Here is a 24,603-nt window from a genome sequence, read left to right on the forward strand (position 1 = left end):
TAAAATATTTTTTCACATTTGTTTCACACATGAAAACAATTCAGAAGTGAAAAAGTATTATTATTACCATTACCATTATTATTATTATTATTATTACATTATGCATGAGGAATATGCTAATAACAAATATCCAAAAGTATCTCTGCTGTGATTAATAAATAAATCATAGTCAGGGGCAAAACTACACATTAGATAGAAAGATACTTTATATATTCCCTGGGGGGAATTTCATGTCACAGCAGCAGTACACAAACAAACCACATGGTACAAAGAATAATGCAAAAACAAATGACACACACAAGTTACAGTAACATTAAAGTACAAAAGTATGCCCTTTAAGGACGGGCATACAAGTGTGCAAATTGCAGTGTGACATGGAACAACATATACACATCATACTGCAAAAATATGCAATACACCAAACAAAAGATATTCAAAACAAAGAATACAGATTCAATAATCAGAATCAGAATCAGAATAGGTTTTGTTATTGGATAAGAAATACATTGAATCAGTAAAGTATAAATAGCATGAAACACAAGAAATATGTTATGCAGTAGACTGAAGCTTGACACAGAGTAAAAACACTAAAGGTGAACATATCTTATGTCCATAGTGTTCCTGTAGTATAAAGTGGTTGACTGTGAGGACCTCTGCAGTGTTTACCTCTGCTCTCTGGAGCCTTTAAGCCTCTCACGGAGCAACACTTGAGGGATTAAAGCATCTGGTGTCTGTAACCAATTATCTTCATTAATGCACTTATTCACAGTCTCCTCCCTTGGGCAATACTACCGGCGAGCCATTTAGCATATGAATATGATCTAAATAGGACCTTGATCTGTGTCCTTTGTTCCTTTTTGTTTTACCTGTCCTGCCCCTTTAAGATTAGACATTTCAATCTAGGCGTGTTTCCTGCTGCCATTGACTAAAACCGAGATCTGGCATCCTGCGGGAAAAAAAAGCACATCACACAGCTTTACGTGTTTGCGTCCATAGAGGCGATTATTTCTTAATTTTGAAGGTTTTTCTTTCTTTACATGAAGGCACACTGGCCACGTCCAGCAGCATGGTCATGTAGTCTAATAGTCCGTGAACGCGGAGCAGCTCGCGTGTACGATCGTTTATCATTTACCGAGATGATATGAATGTCAGTCGGTCAAGGTCCGCTCTCCCGATGCAACAGCCGCGGCTGGATTCTCTCGCTTCTGGTGGGGAACATCTGCCGCAAGCATTTGGATGAATTTCTAATAATTCCTAATACTGACTGTGCGGATCCTGAGAGGATCGAGATTGTTTGAGCAGCGTGGGAGCCTCGCTGTGGGGATGACATGCTGCAGTAAAGACGGGAAACTGGAAATAATTTGGATTAGAAAGCATTGATGATGTGACTGCGACACTTTAAAAGGAAAACAAAATGCTTCTCAGCCGTCGCCTTGTGCAGAAATCTTTAATATTACTGAGTAAGTGGTTTGTTTTTTTTGCCAATGGAGTGAGTGTGCACCATTGACTGAACAGTATATGAGCTCTCCAAACCACCAGCGTATTGTCTGACTCGTTTTACAGTATAACAGCTGACATTAACCCAAAGAAGGACTGAGGACTGATCTGACAAGAGGACACCATGTCGGCGGTGATGATAACACGGAAGGTGCGAAAATGGGAGAAGCTCCCTGGGAAGAACACTTTCTGCTGCGACGGACGGGTGATGATGGCCCGGCAGAAAGGAGTCTTCTACCTGACCCTGTTCCTCATCGTCGGGACCTGCGCTCTCTTCTTCGCTTTCGAGTAAGTCATTTCCTCTCTCTGACTCCCAGTGAGCCCAAGTCCAAATTAGGATTTGCTCCAGAAAGTGTTCATAAATCACTTTAGGTCTGTTGTGCCTCTTCTGGATCCCAAAATCCCCACTACTTCTATAGCAGCTATAGTATGTCTAGTGAGGAACCAATTTTAGTCATTAATCGATTAGTTGTTGACGGGAAATTAATTGAAGGCTATCTTGATAATAGATTCATCATTTTTGTCGTTTTTTGAGAAAGAATGACACAATTCTCTGCTTTCAGCTTTTCCAATGTGAATGTTTTCTGGTTTGTTTTGGCTTCTATGATTGTAAACCAAATATTTTGGTGTTTTTGAAGACGTCACCGTCACCTTAGGATCAGGGAACTAGAGATCGATATTTTTCACCGTTTTCTGACATAATCTAAACCAAACGATTTGTCCATTAGTGGATAATGAAAATAAGTTGATATGCAACTAATGATACTTTTTTCTTTATATTCTCGATTAATAGATTCATCATTTTGTCAATGAAATGTCAGAAAGGCGTGAATAATGTAATGCCTGTTTCATTTAATTTCCCGAACTCAAGGAATGCATTGAAATTGCTTGTTTTATCCAACCAACTATCCAAAACCCCAAATATATTCAGCTTACCATCATATAGGACAAAGAAAATAGTAAATTCCTAACATTTGATGAGCCAGGAAATATTTGGTATTTTTGCATGAAAAATGACTGAAATGATTAATCAATTATCAAAATATTTGCTTATAGTTGTTCCAACTTTACTTTTTTCAACCACTGCTGTTGTATGTATTTGATCTACCTGACCTGTTTTAAATGAGTATTGGATATTTGATATAGCTTCCAAAATGACTTGAAGGTAAAGTGATTCTTTGGATCAGTGTTTCCTTGTTGCAGTCTCCCTGTAAGCTGATCATAACCTCCTGTATGGCCTTCATTTGTAACAAGCAAGTATTTCTGTTTTGATGAGCTCCCAGACACACTGTGGATCCACGTTTTTGTTGCTCAAAATTCAGTCCCTGACAGAGAAAAGGTTTATGATTGACCACATACTGAGGTGTTAAATATTTAATAACCCTGGCTGTCCAGATTTTACTCTGGTTTAAGAAAGGGAGGCTGCCCTTTTCTGTTGTCTAAGCAGTTCTGTCTCAACCCACTACTCGCACAACCCAACGGACTCATTAGCACTGCAAACACTGCCGATCGGCTCGGATGCAGCATGTAAACCCAAATCCTGTCAGTTAAGGCAGCACAGAGGATTGTTGTTTGAAATGAAGAAAACATGAGTTGGAATGATGATCATAAAGCAGCGCCGCTTCTCATTTTAGATTGCACTAATTTTCTGTCTGTGTCCCACTTGTTTCTTCTTCCTTATCTCTTTTCTTGCTTGACAAATCAGACACAATGATTTAGCACTATATCCTGCTCTGTAACACAGTAACCCCTCTTGACTGTGGGCGTGTATGCAGCTACCGGGCCAAATGGATTTAGAGCAGAGCGGAGAAGAGAAGTAGCTGCTCTCACATAGTGCCAGGCCCTCCCTTCCCATCTCTATCTGCTCTGCACTTTAATGGCCTCCTGCTTTCCTTGGAGTCCGGACAGAAGGAGCTGTTGTCCGGCTCAGAGCAAAGAGAGAGAGATGATACTGCTCACACTGAACATCCAGAGCCCAGGCGAGGCATTGCGGTGACTAATGGCTGGAGGGTTGTTAGCATGCTATGTTCATATTACAGTGGAACATAATTATCTCTCATGGGGGGGATGGATATTAACGTGGAGATCGGACCCAGACAACATGGGGGTAATTTTCAAACTCGCCATTACACGGCATGTTGATACATATCTGATTTAAAACTCTGACGGAGTAATAGCCTTCTGCGGAAAGGCTTTGAGGTTTAATGCATTCTCAAACTACCCATTTGCAACTATGTTTAACAGAAGCATTAAAACAATAAGTCTGGTCTTTCTTGGTATGAATATTGTAGAATGGAAAGGTGGTATTAGGGCAGCAACTAACATTTCTCAGAAAATACTTTCCCAGAGTCTAAGATAACGCATTCATATTGCTTGTTTTGTCCGAGCAACAGTCTAAAACCCGAAGATATTCAGTTTAGAATTTAAGACAACAAAAAGCAGCAAATACTCGCATTTGAGAAGAAGAAGCAGGGAATGTTAGCCATGCTAGCAGCGTGGCTCAGTGGATGTCGGCCCACTACTTTGGTATTAGTAAATATCTTAACAATTATTAAATGGATTGTCATAAAATTTGGTACAGAAATTCATTCCCCCCTCAGGATTAATTGAAATCACATTGGTGATCCCCTGACTTTTCATACAGCGCCACCATCAGGTCAGAATTGTTATTGTCCATTACTTTGGTTCATGACTAAATTCCTGCAAAAGTAATGAAATTCCCATCAGCCTCAGGTGTGCTTTGTGTTTTAATGCTAATTAGCAACTGTTAGCATGCTAACACACTAAACTGCCATACAATGGCTATAGTTCAATCTGTAAAAGGCTAAGCATTGATTAAAAACTGTACTACAGTCTACTACTTATTATCTAATTTTAAGAAGCAAAGCTAATCCTGGTACATTTTTCTGTAGGTCATCACTCTGTTATCACATACATATACATATACATATTTTGGAGCGTTCATTCCTCACATGTTGGCTTGAGGTTGAGCCGTGAGCTGTACCGTGGCGTTGATAAGAGAACAGAGAGGGCAGTGTCCTGGCGTGGGCTGGCTCATATCCAGCACCAGCCGAGCAGACATCTCACTTTTATCACCAGCCATCGGCACCCCGTGCAGGGAGACCTCTCTGTGCTTTAATTTGTGCTAAATTGCGGAAACGGGCAGCCGAATACACAAATGGAAAGTCCCATTAGGAACAACTAAACAAATTATTCACTGAAGAGGTGGGCCCAGCCTGTTTTTTTCCTTTACAGGCGGAATCAATTTTAGGGCTGTATGTCCTTACTTTGTTGGTGTTGTGACCGTTTCATATCCACTGATCTCGTTTTTGAATGGGATTTCACATATTTACATCTTACCTGTGATGTATAAAAGGCTTTGGTAGTCCTTTGTCTAGCATGTATATATCCACAAATGGCTCCCTCACAGTTGGATATTCACTGGTTTGGTTCCCATTTGTATGTTTGTGTAAATGCGTATGTGGTGTGCGTGCATGAATGCATGTGTGCATGTGGATAGTCACCTATGGAGAAGGAACAAGAAACTGGAACACAAGGACAGTGTGTCATCTGTCTGTCCACCCAGGATGCCGAGCTACGAGGCCAGAGAAGCATATGTGCATGTAATGAGACTGACCCTTTCTCTTTGCCTGTGTGTGTGTTTGTACTTTATCTACATCCTTACATATGGTGCAAGTAGAGGCGTTAAGTGTGTCCGGCTGACCACCCGTCCTCAAGTCAGCTTCATAAAATTGGAAGATGCATTGAGGAGAAGTGCAGGGCTGAGCCTGCAGAGTGAGCAGCTGCAGTCAGAGGAGATCTTGTAACCGACCCCTGAGCCTCCCTCAGCATCTAACCCCACCCTGTCGCCCTGTTAGCCAATCAGAAAGCGGCTTCCGGGCCTGGCTAAATGAGCAATAACATGATTTATGCCCTATTCAGAGAACATGCTCCATTTACAGTAACAGTGATCTACAGGCTTTGTTCTCTGGAAGCTTCCCTGGCAGCGAAGGGCAAAGTGATATTTTTTGCCCACATCTTGTGCCATACAGCCAGGAGGCATATTTTACATGTTTCCTCATGTTGTCTTCAACTGTTTGGTTTGAAATAGATGCTCTCCTAGAAGAAATGCATAGAGATGGCTGCCTCTTTAATCACACTGTTAAATCACTAGCAGGGCTTTTCATGTGGCTGAAATTAAATCATGAGATTTATCATTGTTCTTAATTTCACTTAGTGAATATTCTATGACGCAACATCTGTAATCCTAGCTTTAATCCTAGTTAAAGGACCACGACCCTGGCTCTCATGTTTCATCTCTCTCATATGATATTTAAGTGTTGCATAACAAGGAAGAGTGATTTAAACTGAACAACAGATTGTACCCTGTGGAGCTTTAGTGTAGCCTCTTTTAAACTCACTCAGTTTTAATGGACATGTTTCTGGTCAGATATTTGTAGTCCCCCAGTTTGTGCCTCACATGTATTACCTTTACATTCAAGCCACAGAGCTAAGCATTCAATTTTTGGAAAATGGCGATCTTTGAAAACCCTAGAACAGACATATCTCCGTGTTCAAAAAGACATTTGTCAATTCTGGCTACCTGGATTTGGAAACACAGTCACAACTTGAGAAGCAGGTTAACGTCTTTTTTTATCGTGCAGCAGTTAGAAAAGACTTTAAGGATACTGGAAATACCATCAGAACAGAGCTAAGTATTGTTAAACGACCTTGTAGATTTTTTAAAGAAAGTCTGGTATTTATTTATCACAAAAAGGATGCTTAGCTCGGTGACTCAAATGAAATGGCAATACATGAGAGGTACAAACTGGAGAAGCATGATTACATCTATGGAAAAGGTTGTCTGCAGCAGAAGGACTTACAGAATCAGAATATTTACCAAGTTCAGGAATGGAGTGGTTTTCTGTCTGTATGTGGTGAAAGAGGGCAAGTAGAGTTTGTGAGCTTTTGTTTTTTTCAGCAGTGCCCCAGAAACAGGCAGAGTCACAGTCTACAGATGTTTGTGTGACAGAGGGCTGTTACTGAGGCCGGCCGTGGATCTGCCTGCACAGGAAGTGCATAATTGATGCATTCCTATGTAGTATGATTCATGCAGATCTGCAACAGCTTACAACTATTAAGTATTAATAAAGGAAGGGCTTGAAATGTTCAACAAAGGTAAAATGTCATGACTCACCAAGGCATGACATGGTGACATATTAATCCCAGGTTCAGCGGTTTCATTGCTGAGAAGTTGAAGTGATTTTAATTCAGCAATATCCCTACTTTAGAAGCTTCTCATCACTGAGCTCGAGTTAAGAGGGGGAAATCCTCTGGATCAAAGTCTGCAGTAGACACACCCTAATACATCTAATGCCCACCCACCCCACACACACACACACACACACACACACACACACACACACACACACACACACACACACACAGCAAAGTGAACTTCACACTTTCCATGGAGAATAAGCAGCACTGCAGGTATCTTATCTCTATCTCGTATGTAACACTGTTTAATGGAAATATTGTCCTTTATGACCAGGTGATTGCAGGTTTTTCAGCTAATTGGTTACCATTATTAAACAGTAAACAATCTCTTCTCTATTTTCAAATAACTTGTGGCCTAATGGTCTCTCTTTAATGATTTTATGACATTTGTGTAGGGGCCCATTAAGTAAACAATATATAGCATATGGTAGAAACACTTATTTTGCATACTAAATCTGAGGAGGACTGAAGTATAATAAAAAAAACATATTTTTGTGGTGTAGTTTAGAATTCATGGTCTGAACATGGTTACAGTAAACATATTATGATGTAGGCCTGCTCTGGACCAATCAGTAACAGATATGACTTGCAGTTGTAGTGCTAATATTCAGTGTGATTTTACCAAAATCCAATTAGAAAGATTTGCTCCAGAGTCTTGGAGGATCTGTAGTCCCAGCTCCTACCAGTCAGTGATGAAAGAGAGAGATTCAGATCCTTAAAGTAGCCATAAGACAATGTGAAATACTCAGTTACAAGTAAAAGCCTTGCATTAAAAACTTTACTCAAGAGGGATTATAGTGATATTATTATAATAGTGCTGCCTATGTAGGCAAAATGGCCTCTTTCAGTGTTTTATTATTATAGATGGTATTATAATGTATTATTTATGTATTTAATTATTATTAGGTAAGCATTAAAAGAATAGTTTGACATTTGAGAAACAAGCTTATTCACTTTCTTGCCGAGAGTTATATGAGAAGATCAATACCACGCTCATATTTGTATGGTAAATATGAAGCTATAGCCAGCAGCAGGTTAGCCTAGCTTCATATAAAGACTGCAAACAGGGAAGCCTGGCTAGGAGCTAGACTGGCTCTGTCCAACAATAACAAAATCCACCTACCAGCTCATCTTATATATTATTATTATATATCTTCAATATGTTATGTCTCGTTTGTTTAATCTTCAGAGAGATAAGATACACAAGATATAACGTTAATCAGTGAGCTTTGGAGGTGCTGGTAGGTGGATCTTGTTACCTTTGGATAGAGCCAGGCTAGCTGTTTCCAGTCTTTATGCTATGCTAAGCTAACTGTCTGCAGACTGCAGTTTCATATTCAGCGCACAGACACGAGAGTGGTATCGATCTTCTCATCTAACTCCTGGCAAGAAAGTGAATAAGTGTATTTCCCAAAATGTCTAACTATTTCTTTAAAAGGGTACTTCACTGGTTTAGCATTGCACTGCTCCAACATTGTCAGGCTCACGATGGACCGTTTAAAAACGGATCAAATCGATACTTGCTTTACACGACTGGAACTAGTTTATTGTGAGCCTCGGCGGAGAGGCAGAAAGTTGAGTAGGAAAGACAGGGAATGTGTAAGTGGTATGTGAGTGTCATTTGGTGGTCTGATTGATCGCCTCACTGATGAAAACATTTTCCCCACATGGACACAGGGCCTGATTAAGTCCAGTTTTTCTGCTGCCTCTGTGGTGACTGATGAACACACAGCGTCACTGTGCCAGCACCACCCTGCTCCTCAACAGCAGAGGAAATTGTCACATCCAGGAAGGACGCTGAGGCTTGATGGGAAGCGATGATAGAGTGCGCCTCGAATACCTACCAGTCATCATTACGGGAATTACACTTCATCGACACACTGCCTCCCCTCAGTCCGAATCCCCTGGCTGCTCTCTGCTGTCTCTGCACTAACAAATGGGCCAAACATGCTTCACAGGCCTGGTCCAGTGGAAATTTCTATTGATTTGATCTCTGCACCTAGTTTCCATTAGTGTGGAAAAAGGCACTGCAGGGAAACTGCTCAGACCAGTTCAGCAGGTTGTGTGTGTATTTGTGTGTGTGTGTGTGTGTGTGTGTGTGTGTGTGTGTGTGTGTGTGTGTGTGGGTGTGGGTGTGTGTGTGTGTGTGTGTGTGTGTGTGTGTGTGTGTGTGTGTGGTTTTCTCGTCAGTGCTCAGGTATGCTGACGTACCTGGTTCATCTACACACTCTGGCTAAACAGGTAGACTTTGTTCTCTGCCATGTTGTGCTGACTGACAGTTGTCCCTTTCCTTTCAGCTGTATGTGTGTGTGTGGGTGTGTGTGTGGTGAGAATGGAATTGGATGAAATGCCACTCAGAAGACAAGACATCTTGAAATCAGTAGTTTTGTGTCACCAACAGACCATAACTACTCAAAGATATTCAATTTAAAACGATATAAAACAGAGGAAAGAAGGAAATCTTCACTTTTTAGTGCAACAAAATAGTTGTTGATTTGATAAAATGACCAAATGTCTCAGCTCTTATTGTTGTATTGTGCAGTCCATAAGTATTTGGACAGATAGGCATTTTTCTTATGTGTTGCTCTGTACTTCAGCACACTGTTTTTGAAATAAAACTACGGCTGTTAGGGTAAAGTGCAAGTCTGATCTAACAGATCCCAACTAAACCAGAAACAATCATATAGTAATAAAAACATCATCGTGCATTAGTGCTGCTTTCAAGCTGTCCCACCCAAAATAATTTATACGTCTCACTCATTTATGTAACTGTATATGCTGATATGTGATACAGACAAATGGCTGTTGTCCATATGGGATATTATATTCCACATCAATGCACCTTGTCATTTTTCACAGTTGAGGTGCTGGAACGCAAGAACGTATGGGATTTTTGCTTGAAAAGACTTACTTAAACGATCAATCGATTATCAAAATAGCAGCATACTTGTTGATATATTGAAATTGACATATTCAGTTTGTTTATTTAGTCCAACCAACAAGTCCTAAACCCCATTTATGATCAGAAATATTGCATTTGAAAAGCTGGAACTAGCACATTTTGCTTAAATAAAAATAGTTGATAATCAATTTTCTGTATTACCCACAAATTTGATTAATGGACTAATGGTTTCAGCTCTATAGTGAATATTTATAATTCACTTCAAGCAAAGTGTGTGTTGTCTGTGTGGTCAGACTTTATGCTTGACGTGGAGTACAGAAGTTAGTCTTATACAGGATATGGCACAGTAGCTTGCAATCCTGTAGTGCAACATCAGTGTTGCATTATGAATATATGATCTTGGCCTCATGGGAGGGAGATGAGGCCGCACAGTTTAACTATTAATAACTGCATGTAGAAACCTTTGCTGCTGGTGCTGCTGCTGGTGCTGCTGCTGCTGTGCTGCTCTGTCGCAGCACTTTGCACTGCAGCTCACATCTGTTATCGCACTGAGCAGCAGGCCTGTTTTTCGGCGGAGCCCTGCTGGCTCTAATCTCAATGGCCTGACAAACGGAGTTATGCTAATGTTTCTCCACTCTTCCAGAAGGTGAGGCGATTGTGTTTATTCACGGCCATGACTTCGGCACGGTCCAGAGAAAGGGCAGCTCTTGCGGTTCATGACCTTATGCTCAGAACACCAGTTCAGAATATGTATGTTGTCTCACGCCCTCTCTGCACATGCTCTCCCATTTCTGTTAAGGTTGTTGTCTGCAGTCGTCATGTGTAGCTGTGATGCAAAAATATATAATATTATAATTCAAAGAGTATTTCTTTTGGCATGAAATCTAGGGCTGCAAACCACACTTTTTATTATCAATGAATCCGTCAATTAGTCAATTAATTGTTTTATCTTTAAAATGCCAAAGTATTTATGTCCATCACATTTCCATCAAATGTCTTGCTGTCATATTTTGTTTGAAATACGCACATTAGAGAAGCTGGAACCAGAAAATGAATCGACTAATCGCAGCTGTAATGAAATCATGCCAAAGGAAGACACAACATGTTTCACTTGCAGTTCTGTTGTGAACTCTAAAGAGGCCAAACGGAGTGACTGCGGACACACACACTGGGGCTTGACAGCTTTTCCCCTTTTCTGAGAAACGTGCTGCTGCTCTCACACTGGATCTTAATCTTATCTTTTCATCTCTTTGTTGTCCTACAGATGTCCATACCTGGCTGTCCATCTGTCTCCTGCCATCCCAGTTTTCGCTGTTGTGCTCTTCCTCTTCGTCATGGCCATGTTGCTGAGGACCAGCTTCAGTGACCCCGGGGTGCTGCCGCGCGCCCTTCCAGAGGAGGCCACGTTCATCGAGATGGAAATTGGTGAGTTACAGGATTGGTTTACAGAAAATTTTAGAAAAGAGTGAATATTTGACTTACATTCATCAGATGAACGCAAACATGATGATAATGTTGCTCAAACTGCTGGACGTGTAAATAAGCAGCTGTTTGCTAATAAGTTCCCCATATCAACTTGAAAGGTGATGATATGTCAGTATTGTGTTCACAACTTGTTTTCGCTGCCCCCAAGTGTCCAAAAAATCAGTTATTGCAGGTGAAATTTAGTGAAATGTTCAAATCCATAATAACATTCCTTATGGTTACACATATAGAAATTGTAAAACGTTGTAAAAATGTATAAACACGTTCACGTAAGTTTGCTTGAAATCTTTACAAACTTTTGGATTCTGACTGAAATTAGAAATCAACAATGGTTGTGTGAATCTGACGAATGGTTGTTAGCATAACATTTGTATGTATGATAAAGTTTGTTGTGACATTTTCTGCCAATTTGTCAGTTTATTGCTGATAATAGTAGAAAAGAGTGAAGCCAGCCCAGTAGCATCGCCATTCATGCACCTTCAGTAGTAATGATCAGATCCACCGCAGGTTTTTGCCAGGTTTGAAGTAGTCTCTCACTTCGAGTGTGATTGCAGCTCCTCACCTTGAGGTATGCATAGCTATTCTGCACAATCAGTACTGATAATGCCACCAGGCACAAATCCCTTATCTACATCCATTCAAATGTTAAGTCAACAACAGGACGAATGGTTATTATAGTTCATGTGCTGTTACATCATCATCTTTTAGGTTGTTTTTTTGTATAGAATGATGTCCAGAGATGTGCAAATTACGTGGAAGTAGCTGAAGTGGAAGTATTTTGGAGGCATAAATACTTAAGTATATATGGTAGTTAAGCAGTGAGCAGACAGCCTCAGTGCTGTTGGTTTATTCATGTTTGTTGTGCTTTATGTTGCTAAAGGTTGGGCATGCTGGTCCGTGGATGTTCTGTAGAGCTCAGTCTAACACACATTCATTACAAGGGTTCCTGTTGTCTCATTACACAGAACAAACTGTACGCTGTATAATGATGACAGCAAAGCCTTTGCTAACAAAAAAATAAACAAGCACCAAGGATTGCATTTCTGTATTTTTCATGTCCACTCCCTGGGCTGTCCAGACTCTCTATAATGTGTGGAGGAATAACAGCCCTCCTTGCATCCTCCCTGCATCCTCAACCCTCTCCCTCCCTCCCTGTCTGCCTGTGTGGCTGCTCAATGTTCACTCTTTGTCTCTGTTAAAGATTCACGGTGTCCTTCAGACATCACTCGTGCTCTCTTACTGCACTCAAGAGGCATGTGTGCAGACTGGTCTCAGCTCATCACAGAGGAGCACTGTAAAAGCAAGGCTGAGGCACTTTGTCCTCTGAGAACGGGTTAGCTGGCAGCCAGCGCTTCACTCATCATGACTGTGACTCATACCGCTCACTGGATGACAATGGCTCTGTGGTCTGATTAGCTTTGGCCGTGATGACCCTGGTGAAGATTGTACAGCCGCTGCATGTAGTTTAAATGAGGAAATCTCTTTAATTATTTATGGGAATAGAGCTGCAACTAATGATTATTTTTGTTATTGATAAATGCCCATCACAATGTCCAAGAGCCCAACTTGATGTCTTCAAATTAACTTCTTTTGTCAGACCAACAAAACCCAAAGATATTTAATTTTACTACACATGAACTATATCCATACACAAACATGCATGCCACGTTCATAAATACTATTGAGGGCACTGAAGTTATGTCTTGGGTATTTTTATTTATGTGTTTGCAGGGAATTAGAGTTTTAAAATATTTCATCATCTAAAAGGCCAATCCATAACCCTACAGTACAGATCCAGATCCCTCACCAACAAAATTCAAAATGCAGGATTTTATGCCTGTTCACTCCCAGATTTATTTACAGTACGTTTAATACACACAAAACAACTGTTGATGTTGAACTTATTAATGTTTTCAGATGCTGTTAAGTTTTGTTTGCATCAGTAATGCATATGTTTTTAAATATGATCAGCTGATTCCTTTTTAGTCTATCTCTAAATTAAGATGTGTTGTGAATATATATTTCATAAGGGGAAAAAGAGCAAAATCTACTCAGTTTTGAGAGCAGTAGACCAGCAGAGACTCCATGAGGTTACTGGTCCAAGCCAAGAAATAGTTCCTGTGATCGCCCATAAAAAGGCAAATTATCGTTTTTATTTTTGTTTTTTGTATGTATTAAATAAACAAGATATAATGTGTTAATTAGTGAGCTGTAGAACTAATTTATATCTTATCTCATTTCGAGGTTGTAGCTTGAGTGTGCATTGGGCAGCTGTGTCATTTGGGTAAATATAAATATCTGATTGGAGATAATGTCATCAGATACCCAATATTAAATGACTCGGATGGGGTTTAAGGCCACAAAACAATTGATTGGTACATCCCTACTTTGGACCGTTTCCAGTGTTTATGCTAAGCTAACCAGCTGCTCATAGTAGGTTCATATTTACCGTACAGATATGAGAGTGGTATCAATCTTCTCATCTAAGGAGGAGTTTTTAGGTTCTGGTTCCACACTCAAACATAAAAAACAACAAATTTTTAGCAGCACGTTTCAGTCTTATATCTTCCTTTTTTGGTTTAATTTTTTACATTCCTCATCTCGGCAAATCTCCCAAAATAGCAAGACATTCATCACTTAAATACTAAGATGGCTCATATGACCATGTGAAGAATATGCACTGCAGCAGGTTAAATTAAGCACTTAGTTTAACAACCTCCTTCCCACACTTACAGCTCTTGTATAGTATTTTTTTGTGTTATGGTTGCTGTTTGCTGTTATAAGTGTGGGCGAGCTAACAGCCTATCGAGCAGGCAGGTAGATGGTTTGATCTCATTCTGAGGCTGAGGCAGGCATGTTGATGAAGCCGCCGCTGCCTCAATGCTCCGTCCCCTCAGCCTGTTAGCGGCTAGTCTCGAGGGGGAATGCTAATACGAGCAGAGGCATCCTTTTGGAATATATAATGCCACGAGCAGACAGGGCTTTGCTTCCCGAGGGAGTGGCAACATTCCCCGTGAGTGATGACTCATTAATTTATTCTTCGCTGGTTTATCCTGAAAGCCGCTAATCCTATGTTCTGTAGATTCATAATGCAGAGCATTTTGTGCTTTCAGATAAATTCAATTTCACCATCTTTAAGTCTGCGGATGGATTTGATACCAGCTTGTAAACGTGTTGGTTTCAGTGATTTATTTATGCAGAGCAAGTGTTTTGTTTTACACAACAGAGAAGCTTTGTACAGATGATACATATGCAGCTTAGTTTATGGAGACTTCTTCCTCTGCTCATCTGCGAACACTTTCTCCAGCCCAGATAATTTCATTTGCACTAATACCACATTTTTTATCTTAATTTATCTGCAGAAAGTCAAATGAGCATGCTCGCTCTTTTCCATTAACTCCACATTCACGCCTTCCCAATGCAGCATGTTAATGGTAGATATCTTTCTAACGGTATCTTCCCAGCCTGCAACCCTCCGGTCATTAGCTAGCCTCTCTAGCCTCTCGGCTCCTGCAGTGCAGCATAATCAGAAAAATCTGGATTGCCAGGAAAAGTGATTGTATGAGAATTTCATTTGGTTGGTGACTGCAGAAACAAAAGATGTGACTAACCACCGTTGGGAAGGTTAGTTGATGGCCAAATAGAGCAGGACACTGCGTTATAGTGTTGCTAATAAATAATAATAACAGCTCAGCAGTGATTAAACATAAATCCACCATCATCAATACAGTATCGAGCCAATGTCGTCATTCACTGACATCCTCAAGGTTCAGCTGTCAAGATTTATGTCTTATTTTTTTCTTGTCCTTGTCACTGAATCTCACATTTCTCACTGCCTATTTAAGAAATATACAGCAGGGCAACACAATATTGTGAGCACCTTCACAGTCTAAGTACCTTTTGTGATGCTTATAACACTGTCAGAGGTGTTAATTTGTGATTTTTTTTTTTGTGGTGCTGTTGTTTTGGATTGTGATTAGATGACACCTTTTGAGAATAATTTCTTGTGTGACCAAGATTGCCAACACCTACTAATGAACGTTGTGTTTTTTTGTTTCCACAGAAGCCGCCAATGGGAACGTCCCCGCAGGGCAGCGACCCCCACCTCGAATCCGCAATGTTCAGATCAACAATCAGATTGTCAAGCTCAAGTACTGCTACACCTGCAAGATCTTCCGACCACCTCGAGCATCTCACTGCAGCATCTGTGACAACTGCGTTGGTAAGAAGTCTCCTGTGATCTGCCGTCACTTCTCATAACGTCCAAACAAAAGCTTTACAAAGTGAGAAGACAGCCCTTTGAAATTGGTTTATTTCAGTTTCTTCAGAAATAGAAAGGTGAGTAATGTTTTGTGGGAAAAATGGCTTGCTGGCGTGATGATTATTACTCAAGCCTCAATCTTAATTACCTCTCTACATTCATTTGTCACAGTAATTAAATTATTTAAAAAAAAGTCATAGCTTTATAAATAAATGTTGGACTTGGAAGACAGGGAGCAAAAGTTTTAGAAAACTGAAACAAATGGGCCAAAAACTTCACAGCGAGTGCTTTTTATGGAATGTGCTTTGAATTTGAAGGCCGTTTGAACTGTGTGTGTGTGTGTGTGTGTGTGTGTGTGTGTGTGTGTGTGTGTGTGTGTGTGTGTGTGTGTGTGTGTGTGTGTGTGTGTGTGTGGTGATGTGTGTGTATGCAGCTGTGTCGTCTCTCAACCCTGCAGAATAACAGTGATTTGGCTTCTGATGATTGAGGAATGCGTCTGAGGGGAGCGCAGATTCATAGGCGATATGAGAGGAGACAGTGGAGGCTCAGTGAGGGAATAAGCGCTCAGTCATTGTGAACACTGGTTCATCTGTGTCCACCTGCTGAAGAAACACACACACACACACACACACACACACACATAGTTCAAGCATGACACAGCAGCATGCCTGTTATACTGCAGTCATATCATCTCCTCCTCAACATAACATTGTTTATAGCGGAACACATATTCTCACAGAATATGCAGTAATGAAAAAACAGCCAAGCCATTTCACAAACGATATTTGTTTATACCCGGAGCCTTCTCTGGTTAATATATTATGAGATGTCTGTCGTACAATATAGTCTGTGAGTATTTGGACAGTTGCTCTTTATGTAGCACATGGGAGTTGAAATATAACAATAACTATGGGGGTAAAGTGCTAGTCTGGTTCCAGACCTCTGAATGGCTGCACACATCAGATTTATTTTTATTCAAATGGACAAAATGGCATTTCAGTTTGATTATCAAGCTAGTGAAGTGCTTTCAGCTTTAATTAGAGGGTTTTGACATCCATATTGAGTGAACAGCGAAGAGGATTATTGTCCTGCTGCACTTCTTGTGCAATCTAAAAATTTGGGGTATTATGTACAAGACAAAGAGTCTACAGCCATGCTAGCAGCTCTGTGAGGCTGTGCTTTGTGGTGCTTTGAAATGCTAATGTTGCCATGCTAACATGCTCACAATGATGACGCTGACGTTGAGCAGGCGTAATGTTTTCCATGTTCACCATCTTAGTTTAGCGTGTTAGCATGTTAACATTAGCCAGGTAGCACTAAACAATGTCGTTAGTTTTTTAGGTGTTTGGTCATAAGTATCAGACACATTGAAATCTTGACCTGATGGTGGCGCTAGATCACCAAAGTGTTTACAAGTCATCATCTGGAGACAATGAATGTATAAGATTTTAAGATTTTATTGTTGGATATTTCAGTCTGAGTGACAGACACTGTCTTCCCTAGAGCCATGTTGCAAGTGTGGCTAAAAAAAACTATTTGAAAGGACTATATAAAAGGGTTCCTTCTCTGCTCTGTGAATATAAAAATGATCCATTATGATCCAGTTGACCTTATATCTACAAGCCGCTTCAGGTCTTGCATTTCTGCCTCAATGTTTACTGTATGTTGTTGTGAAACTCCATCCAGGGAGTGCAGCGGCGTGTCTGCTGCAGAGAAAAGTGTAAAGCAAGATGTTTACCTCTGTTGTCCGTTTGACCCTGTCCTGCTTTCACCTGGCTTGCCTCCAAATTATAGAAGAGGAGAGGCAAAAAGGAAGAGATCACTATATTTAGACTGCAGGTTTATAGAAGCTGATGCACAAAGCTGTCTTTTACTGAAAGACTGCAGCTGATACTGGTGTATTTTTAACACTTGTCAGTTTTCTAAGAAAGTTGGTGTTCAGCTTTTGGTACATTTTACATATTTATAAGGTGACCCTCTTCTCTTTTTCACAGATCGTTTTGATCACCACTGTCCATGGGTAGGAAACTGTGTGGGCAAGAGGAACTACCGATACTTCTACCTTTTCACCATGTCCCTCTCCCTGCTCACCATCTACATCTTCACCTTTGACATCGTCCACGTGGTCATGCGTGAGTATCCTGTCAGCAATTTGTCCAATCAGAAGGAACAGACAGGTACATCATGCAGGAAAACGATACATGGATAGCTCAATGAATGTGGCAAAACAGGAAGAACGACCTGTGACACAAGCAGCTTCTGCTGTATATGCAAACTCATGCTCATGTGCTGAAACTATGACCTAATTCAGACCAGGCTTTTCCAGGAGCGTGACACGACATGCAACAGCAACTGACAGCTCGACATGATTCCTCTTTCATCCTCATCCCTCTGCTTCCTTGGTCTACGCAATGCAGACAGAAAGGAGACAGAGAGATGAGGAAACAGGAGTGTTTCTAGTCAGGATAATTAGCTCTGGGCTTGTTATCTTAATAGTAGTAATATGTAAGAATTGTGTCTTTCCAGTAGATAAAAAATGAATAAGGAAGCAGTGGGCTTTTTAGAAAGTCTTCTCTTTTTAACTTCTCTCTGTGTTGCTCTGTTCACAGGTTCAGTGGATAATGGCTTTTTGAACACTTTGAAGGAAACACCTGGGACATATCCTTTTAATCTCTGACCACAGTATATGCCACAAAAACAGCTGCTGTGTGTGCTATATTTGCCAGATTTCCTAGAATAGGAAATGAAAGATACTTTTCAAGTGTGACATCCCAACTAGCACCGTTCCCTAAGCTTCTCCCCAAACATTTTTCCTATAATAACTTAGCATCTGTAACTAGGCACAGCAGGTCTGTCAAGCTGTGGATTTCTTAACATGATTAAGTGGTGTCGTTTTTACAGCCTTTCTAAAATCAAAAACACAAGAGCAAAAGTGTAAGGAATGGCTTCAACACAGTGTTTATCTGCTCTAGTGTAAGCTACAGCCGCTAGAATGTCCAGTTACTTAGTACAAGTGCATATTTAAGACCCCTTTTACAAGCTTTTTCTTTTATAACAAATCAGCTGGACGCATTAAAAAGTCAACTGCAAACAGCTTCGTCGACCAACTCATGGACTATCGTTGGCTTAATTAACTAGCTAGCTACAGCTGGTAAAATATGCTAGCGATAGTTGTCATTTCATTTGGCAAAATCAAAGGTTACCGGATATAAATGAGAAGCTGCTTTTGTAAATCTGCCACAATCATCATCATAAAAACTGCACATGTATTGAACAGTAGCTAAGGGGGCGCAGGGCTTAGCGAATGAAATGAACTCAATTCCAGCTGGTCATTTCTTTCTTTTTGCTCAATAAAAATAAACCCTGCCTTTGACCTTTTTACTGTGTTTAGACTTTGGTTCCTTTCAATCACCGGCTTTAATCATGTTACATAATTGTCTGTTGTCACCTGCTGTCCACTGTTTAATCAGTGAACATGTGTCAGGCAGAAAACATCTGTTGCTGTTTTCTTAACTGGAGTTCACTGTGCTGGAGGTGTTGGTGTGTTTCTTCACCCTGTGGTCAGTGGTGGGACTGACCGGCTTCCACACCTACCTGATCTCTCTCAACCAGACCACCAATGAGGACGTAAGTGCATCTCACTGCATGTTCGATCAAACATGTTTTATACCATTGAAGCTTTTTGTCCACGAATCCATTCAAACTGCACATGACTACAGACTAATGCTGTAGTCACGTCTACAGTTTGTTTGTTCTTAGGTCTGAATCATGCTGTGAGGCACAGTGCTGTAGTTTGCATCTCGTTTGTTTAGGTTTCACACTGTCTTTATGCAAATGATCCATGACAAATAACACAGGGACTAACAGGATTAACTTTCTTTCTATCTTTTGTTGGTTTTCTGTGACATTATTATCATCAAGAGGGTGATAGTAATGCACCTGAACCTGTTTGGTAACTGTCAGAAATACCAGAAGCAAGCAGAATAACTTGTGCAGTTTATCAGCTTGGTAGCTAACAACTATCTATGAAGAGAGACGCATGCATTTACACCCTTTTCAACATCTGGTTGGAAGCACTGAAATGCTTCTTGCACTGTACTTTTTTGATATCCAGCTTTGTGATTACCCCATTGATCAATCACAGATAAGATAAAAAAGATGAGCAGATATTCTTCTAGTCCTCACATATTCAAGCGTTTAAGGGTTAAACATGTGTTGAAGATGAAGGTTTGTTTTTAATTTATTAATTTATTAGATTTAGATTCATATTGTCAAAACGCATAATGAAGATAAAGTACAGTTAAGAATATGTCTGTAAATGTTGTGATCAGGCAGCCTGGCTTCATGTGACTGGAAAGACAAACATACACCACAGAGGTGTAAACATTACAATTTCTAAGACCACAGAACTGTTTCCTTGACAACGGCACCGCCTTGTACAGCACCGAAGGACAGAGGGCTGGTAAACTGTAGCTTGTTAAACAAGGCTATTATATTGTAAAGGAAAGTAAAGCAAATACAGAAAGTGTTGTGAACTCAAATAAAAATAAAACTGAGACTGTGAGAAAACAAGATCTGAAGCTAGAACAAAAACATACTGTATGTCACATTTGTTTGTTCCTTATTTTTAATCAGGCTTCACATGAGGCAGAACGGACCACGTGGGCGGAGTGACCAATCTTTCTGCCTGTATTTTAATCTGTAATATGTCTTCTTTTTATCCAGTTCGGCCACGCTGAGATCTTTACAAGAGGAACATGGCCAATACAGCATGAGCAGTTTTATTCTGCTCAGTCTGAGCCATATGACAAATTGGCTGCTAAATGCTTTGAATGCTAAAAGCAGCAGTTGGACTCCTCTCTGCTCACCAAGCCAACATATTCGAATGATCTAAAAATATGCACGAATAGCTGCTATTCTTAATAAACCTAATGATAGAATTGAGCTGAAATGAGAACAAAACGAGACCAGCTGGTTTCTCACGCTCAGCTTGTCAGCCACGTTTAGAAGAAGCTTGTGAGGCTAAATGAGGAGAAAAATATCGATTGCTTGATCACATTACCATTGAGTCATCATTTAGTCACCACACACATACATACATTCAGGCTGATGTAAAGCAGATGATGAGTGGAGGTGATGCAGGTGGATGAATCCACAGAGGGAGTAGTTTATGTTGTGTCTGTGTATACTAGCGTTTACAGCGTTTACAGCGTTTGTACTTTATTGGAGGTTTGTTAGCCCACATCTGACTGCAGAGGCTCTGACGAGAAGCAGCAGCAGCAGCGATGGTGGATGGTGGGAGGTTCTAGATGACTGAAAGCAAGAGAGTGCACTCATACTTTGTTTTAATGATTAATTTATAATTCCCCTTTTTCTTTCCTGCGGGAAAGCTGGCCTCATTTTTTTCATTTAATCAGTAATGAAGCTCTGCAATGTGCACCCACAGTACAGTGTGATGTTGCTCCGGGAGTTGAAACAATGGCTGTCAGCCCGGCCGTTTCAATATCTGTGATTGGCCTAATAATAGATGCATCGATACCTGCAGGGGCTGGGCACGCTGCCAGAAAATACTGCTGTGAGGGAGGGGGAGGTGAAGGGGGAGAGAGAGAGAGTAACAGAGAGAGAGGAGGAGGAGGAGGAGGAAAATAGAAATGGTGGAATAAGGGCGAACAAGAGAAGGCACCTTGAGTGTTGTAGCTGCTCTGGTCTCCCACAGGATGACACACACTCTGTCAACTGTGTCTCCTGCACACTCACACTTCCACTCTCCCTCTCTCACACACACACACAGATAGTACACATGCAGTACTGAAATACCTTATGAGCAGACTGTTGACCTATATCTACTGCAACTAAAACTACTCACTACTTCTTTTGACCTGAAAGAGGGTCAGTCAGTACAAACTCATGCTGTGCAGCCAAACTCTGTTCAGTTTATGGGTCAATTATATAAGTCAATTGATCAATCTACTTTCTCTTCTTCTGCAGGTAATGTTTGGTAATTAGTTTCAGTTACAATTAATTCATCAATCTAGCACTTATAAAAAATTGAAACTCTGTTAACCTTGAATGAATTGTTAATGCAGTAATGCTACTTAAAATCATGTTGTATACGTTGTATTTGCATCTGTCTTATCTCTGATTGGTGCTCTATTCTAGTGTCTTTTCAGGAGAATTTTAACTGTGAATAAAAATGTAGATTACATTATTTTTTTTCTTTAATTGAAAAAACATGCAGAAGAGGTGTGAATGTATCTATGTTTTTATCTAGAAACACCTAGAATATTTCCATTTGACGTAATTGTGCCGCCATAAAAAGTCTTGGGTGTGAATATTTCGCTCGCTGTAAACATCATATGAATATGAAACAAGCTGATACAGAATATGTAGAGGATACAGTCAGTGTGGAATAAGGGGATTTTTCCAACCTTGAAGCTGATTGAGGAAAACCAGATGTTTAGGGGTTAGAGTGTGTCTGCCAAATAATCCATATGACTGAGAGCATATATACAGTACAGTGGAAAAGGACTTCTGGGGGAATCCTTTGTATGAATTCACAGATTTTTCAATGAATTATTAAAGTTGTTGTAATCTGTAGCTGCTGTGCTCGTTCACACCCGTTGGCATGTAGAGTTCCCATTAAACCAGGAATCATTAAATCCCTGACAAGATTCTTTTTTAGTAGGTCAAAGCCAAGCCTGTGGGAATAACATCTAAAAATGGAACTATGCTTTTGAATAAGGTATAAGCACAGGGAAAATCTTTTTGAAAGAGAACTGAGCGAGATTGCAAGTCAGGATGTGTTTTTCGATGTTTGGTCTGGGAAGGTTTGCTGCTCCAGTGACGAGTGTTGTGTGCATTTTGTTTTGTCCAGATTAAAGGATCCTGGTCGGGAAAGAACAGAGTCCAGAACCCGTACAGCCACAAGAACTTCCTCAAAAACTGCTGTGAGGTGCTCTGTGGGCCAACGTACCCGAGGTAACTTTTGTCAGATTAAGTCTTTAATTAAGTCTCTGATTAAACAGCTCCGTTCATGGCAGGAAGAAAAGTTACCACTCGGCCATCAACATAGTCTCTGTATAAAGTTTTATATCTTTTGCTTTCTCCCTACTGTCGTCAGTGAGTTCTGTATCGGTGTCAGTGATAGATTAGACTCTTAGATTTGTCGCTCTGCTGCGTCTCGTTCCGCTGAATAACGAGCAGGATGCAGTTAGTGACTGATGGCTTTGTCTCCTCTCCAGCGTCTTGGACAGAAGAGGACTGATGCAGGAGAATTCTCCTGTTTCTGCAACGCCTGCTGCACCTTCCTCCTCCAGCAGCAGCAACCCAGTGTCACAAACCACGGTGAGCACACACACACACACACACACACACACACACACACACACACACACACACACACACACACACACACACTGTACCCTCCCCCTTCACACACTTCTCTGAGCCTGGCTCCAAAGTGGATCGAGGCTGCAGAATAGTGAACGCAGAGCCGACATAAAACAGACTCTAAACCAATTACAGAGAGTGAGAGGAGGTGTGTGTGAGAGGAAGTGTGCTCTAAGTGGAGAGCACTTTTCTCATTGATAATCCATTTTGTGGCTCTTTACATAGTTGCCATTGTTTATCTATTTATAATTGTTCACTTGTTATATTGTCTGCTAATAGCTAGATCATTAGCCGTGTTTGTGCTATGCATACTTTTTCATATTGAAATATAAACGTGTCCTTCTCCTCAGTGTTGCTAAAGATCATGTTGACATGAAAATGTTTCACTGCCACATACTGCAGAGCTTAATGTTATTAAGTATTACATAGCAGAAATTATAGCTTTAAACATTTGATATCTCCAGAATGGTTTGGGAAAATCCAGTTGATATCCCAAGGGTGGTAACAAAACTGTTTACCCCCCTTAATGCAGTTGAGAGGTCTTTTTGCGCACTTGTACTACTTTCATTAATTGTTTAATTAGTGCATTTCACTGCAATTGAAATCACTTCTGGTAGTTGGCATTCAGACTAAAAACAGGCCCGTGTGTTTAAAAAAAAATGCAAGTGGCTGTGTCGGGGCAAGATGCTTCAGGTACAGCGACGTTGTTACAGCGGCCACTGTATTGTGTGACCACAGGGGGCACCTAGCGTGGATGTTGTCACACTTTTTTTTTCTTTTTTTGCAAGTGAGTAGGTGAGAACCGTGACACAGGTGATCAGACAACGTGACCCTGCTGTACCTGGCCTTCCTCTCTCACCCTTTTAAAGACAGAAACAAACATTTGAAAACAACAACAACCCCTTAAAGACGACGTCCATGCGTCCAACAGCTCCCCCTGTGATCACACATGATTGGCCAACAAAGCGACTTGCTCGTTGACGCCACATTACACTGAGCCAGGTTCAACCTTTTTGCCAGATCCCTCTGCACTGTGGCCACATTCAAAGTGATATATAACAGTCAGTCAGCAAGGAAGAGAAGAGTGATCTAATTTAACTTTTTGTCATTTTTATTCTTCAAATAAAACTAGTTTGATGTCTGCGCTGTTGCTCTTTAAGTATAATGTTAATAATATAACGGAGATTCAAGAACTTGAACAAACACAAAATGTGATTGTTGGAGTCTTTTCAGCATGCTGTCTTGTTCCTTTCAGAAAACCACAGCTCCACTCATCCCCAATGAGCACACACCTGATGATGCCAAGCCGAGCATTGCCGCCTCAGCAGAGAAGAGCCCCTCCCCCAAAGAGGAACACCCTCCTGGTGCAAAGGTCCCGCCCCTGGCATCACCCGAGGCCGATCCAGAAGCATCCCTCACCAAGGACAAGACCCATTAGCTGCATGAGGGGGCGGCTGCCATTGTAGCCACTCCCCCGGCGTCCTGCCTGGTCAGGAACTGAAACATTAATAATCAACGTCAGATTACTGTGCGGGTGACGCAGTTATGCTCCGACTCCTGCCCTACATTCCACCAGAAGAGCAGAGCTTCTGCGGCAGCTCCTCCTCTTCCCTCCTCTCCTCACCAGTAGCTGCAGAGCTGTTTGATTGACGCTTCCTCCTGCAGGAGGGGGAGTGATTTAATGGAAAGTCAGCAGTTTCCTGTCTCCTGAACACTGCATGGAAAAGATGGGGAGAAGCTGCTGGGAGAACTGCAGAGAGGAAAAACTCTCCAAATATACAGTATGACA

The 24,603-nt window shown here is 40.9% G+C and overlaps 1 protein-coding gene across 1 annotated transcript; it reads left to right on the top strand.

The window, feature by feature from the left end:
• The first annotated feature begins 1,366 nt into the window (after positions 1-1,366).
• Positions 1,367-24,336, top strand: zdhhc9 (zinc finger DHHC-type palmitoyltransferase 9). Its single transcript, XM_070913424.1, has 10 exons — positions 1,367-1,460; positions 1,564-1,785; positions 10,944-11,104; positions 15,228-15,386; positions 17,420-17,557; positions 18,035-18,083; positions 18,950-19,052; positions 22,300-22,403; positions 22,667-22,769; positions 24,070-24,336. Exons 2-10 carry the CDS (start codon positions 1,622-1,624, stop codon positions 24,250-24,252), a joined length of 1,164 nt encoding a protein of 387 aa, XP_070769525.1. The 5' UTR covers positions 1,367-1,460; positions 1,564-1,621; the 3' UTR covers positions 24,253-24,336.
• Positions 24,337-24,603: the final 267 nt, after the last annotated feature.

Source organism: Enoplosus armatus, chromosome 10 (assembly GCF_043641665.1).
Source record: "Enoplosus armatus isolate fEnoArm2 chromosome 10, fEnoArm2.hap1, whole genome shotgun sequence".
Classification (NCBI taxonomy): Eukaryota; Metazoa; Chordata; class Actinopteri; order Centrarchiformes; family Enoplosidae; genus Enoplosus; species Enoplosus armatus.

Coding starts and splice junctions, on each gene's coding strand:
- zdhhc9 (XM_070913424.1), top strand. CDS start 1,622: ATGTCGGCGGTGATGATAACACGGAAGGTGCGAAAATGGGAGAAGCTC. Junction 18,084..18,949: donor TTGAAGGAAACACCTGGGAC/ATATCCTTTTAA, acceptor ACTGGAGTTCAC/TGTGCTGGAGGTGTTGGTGT. Junction 19,053..22,299: donor ACCAGACCACCAATGAGGAC/GTAAGTGCATCT, acceptor TGTTTTGTCCAG/ATTAAAGGATCCTGGTCGGG.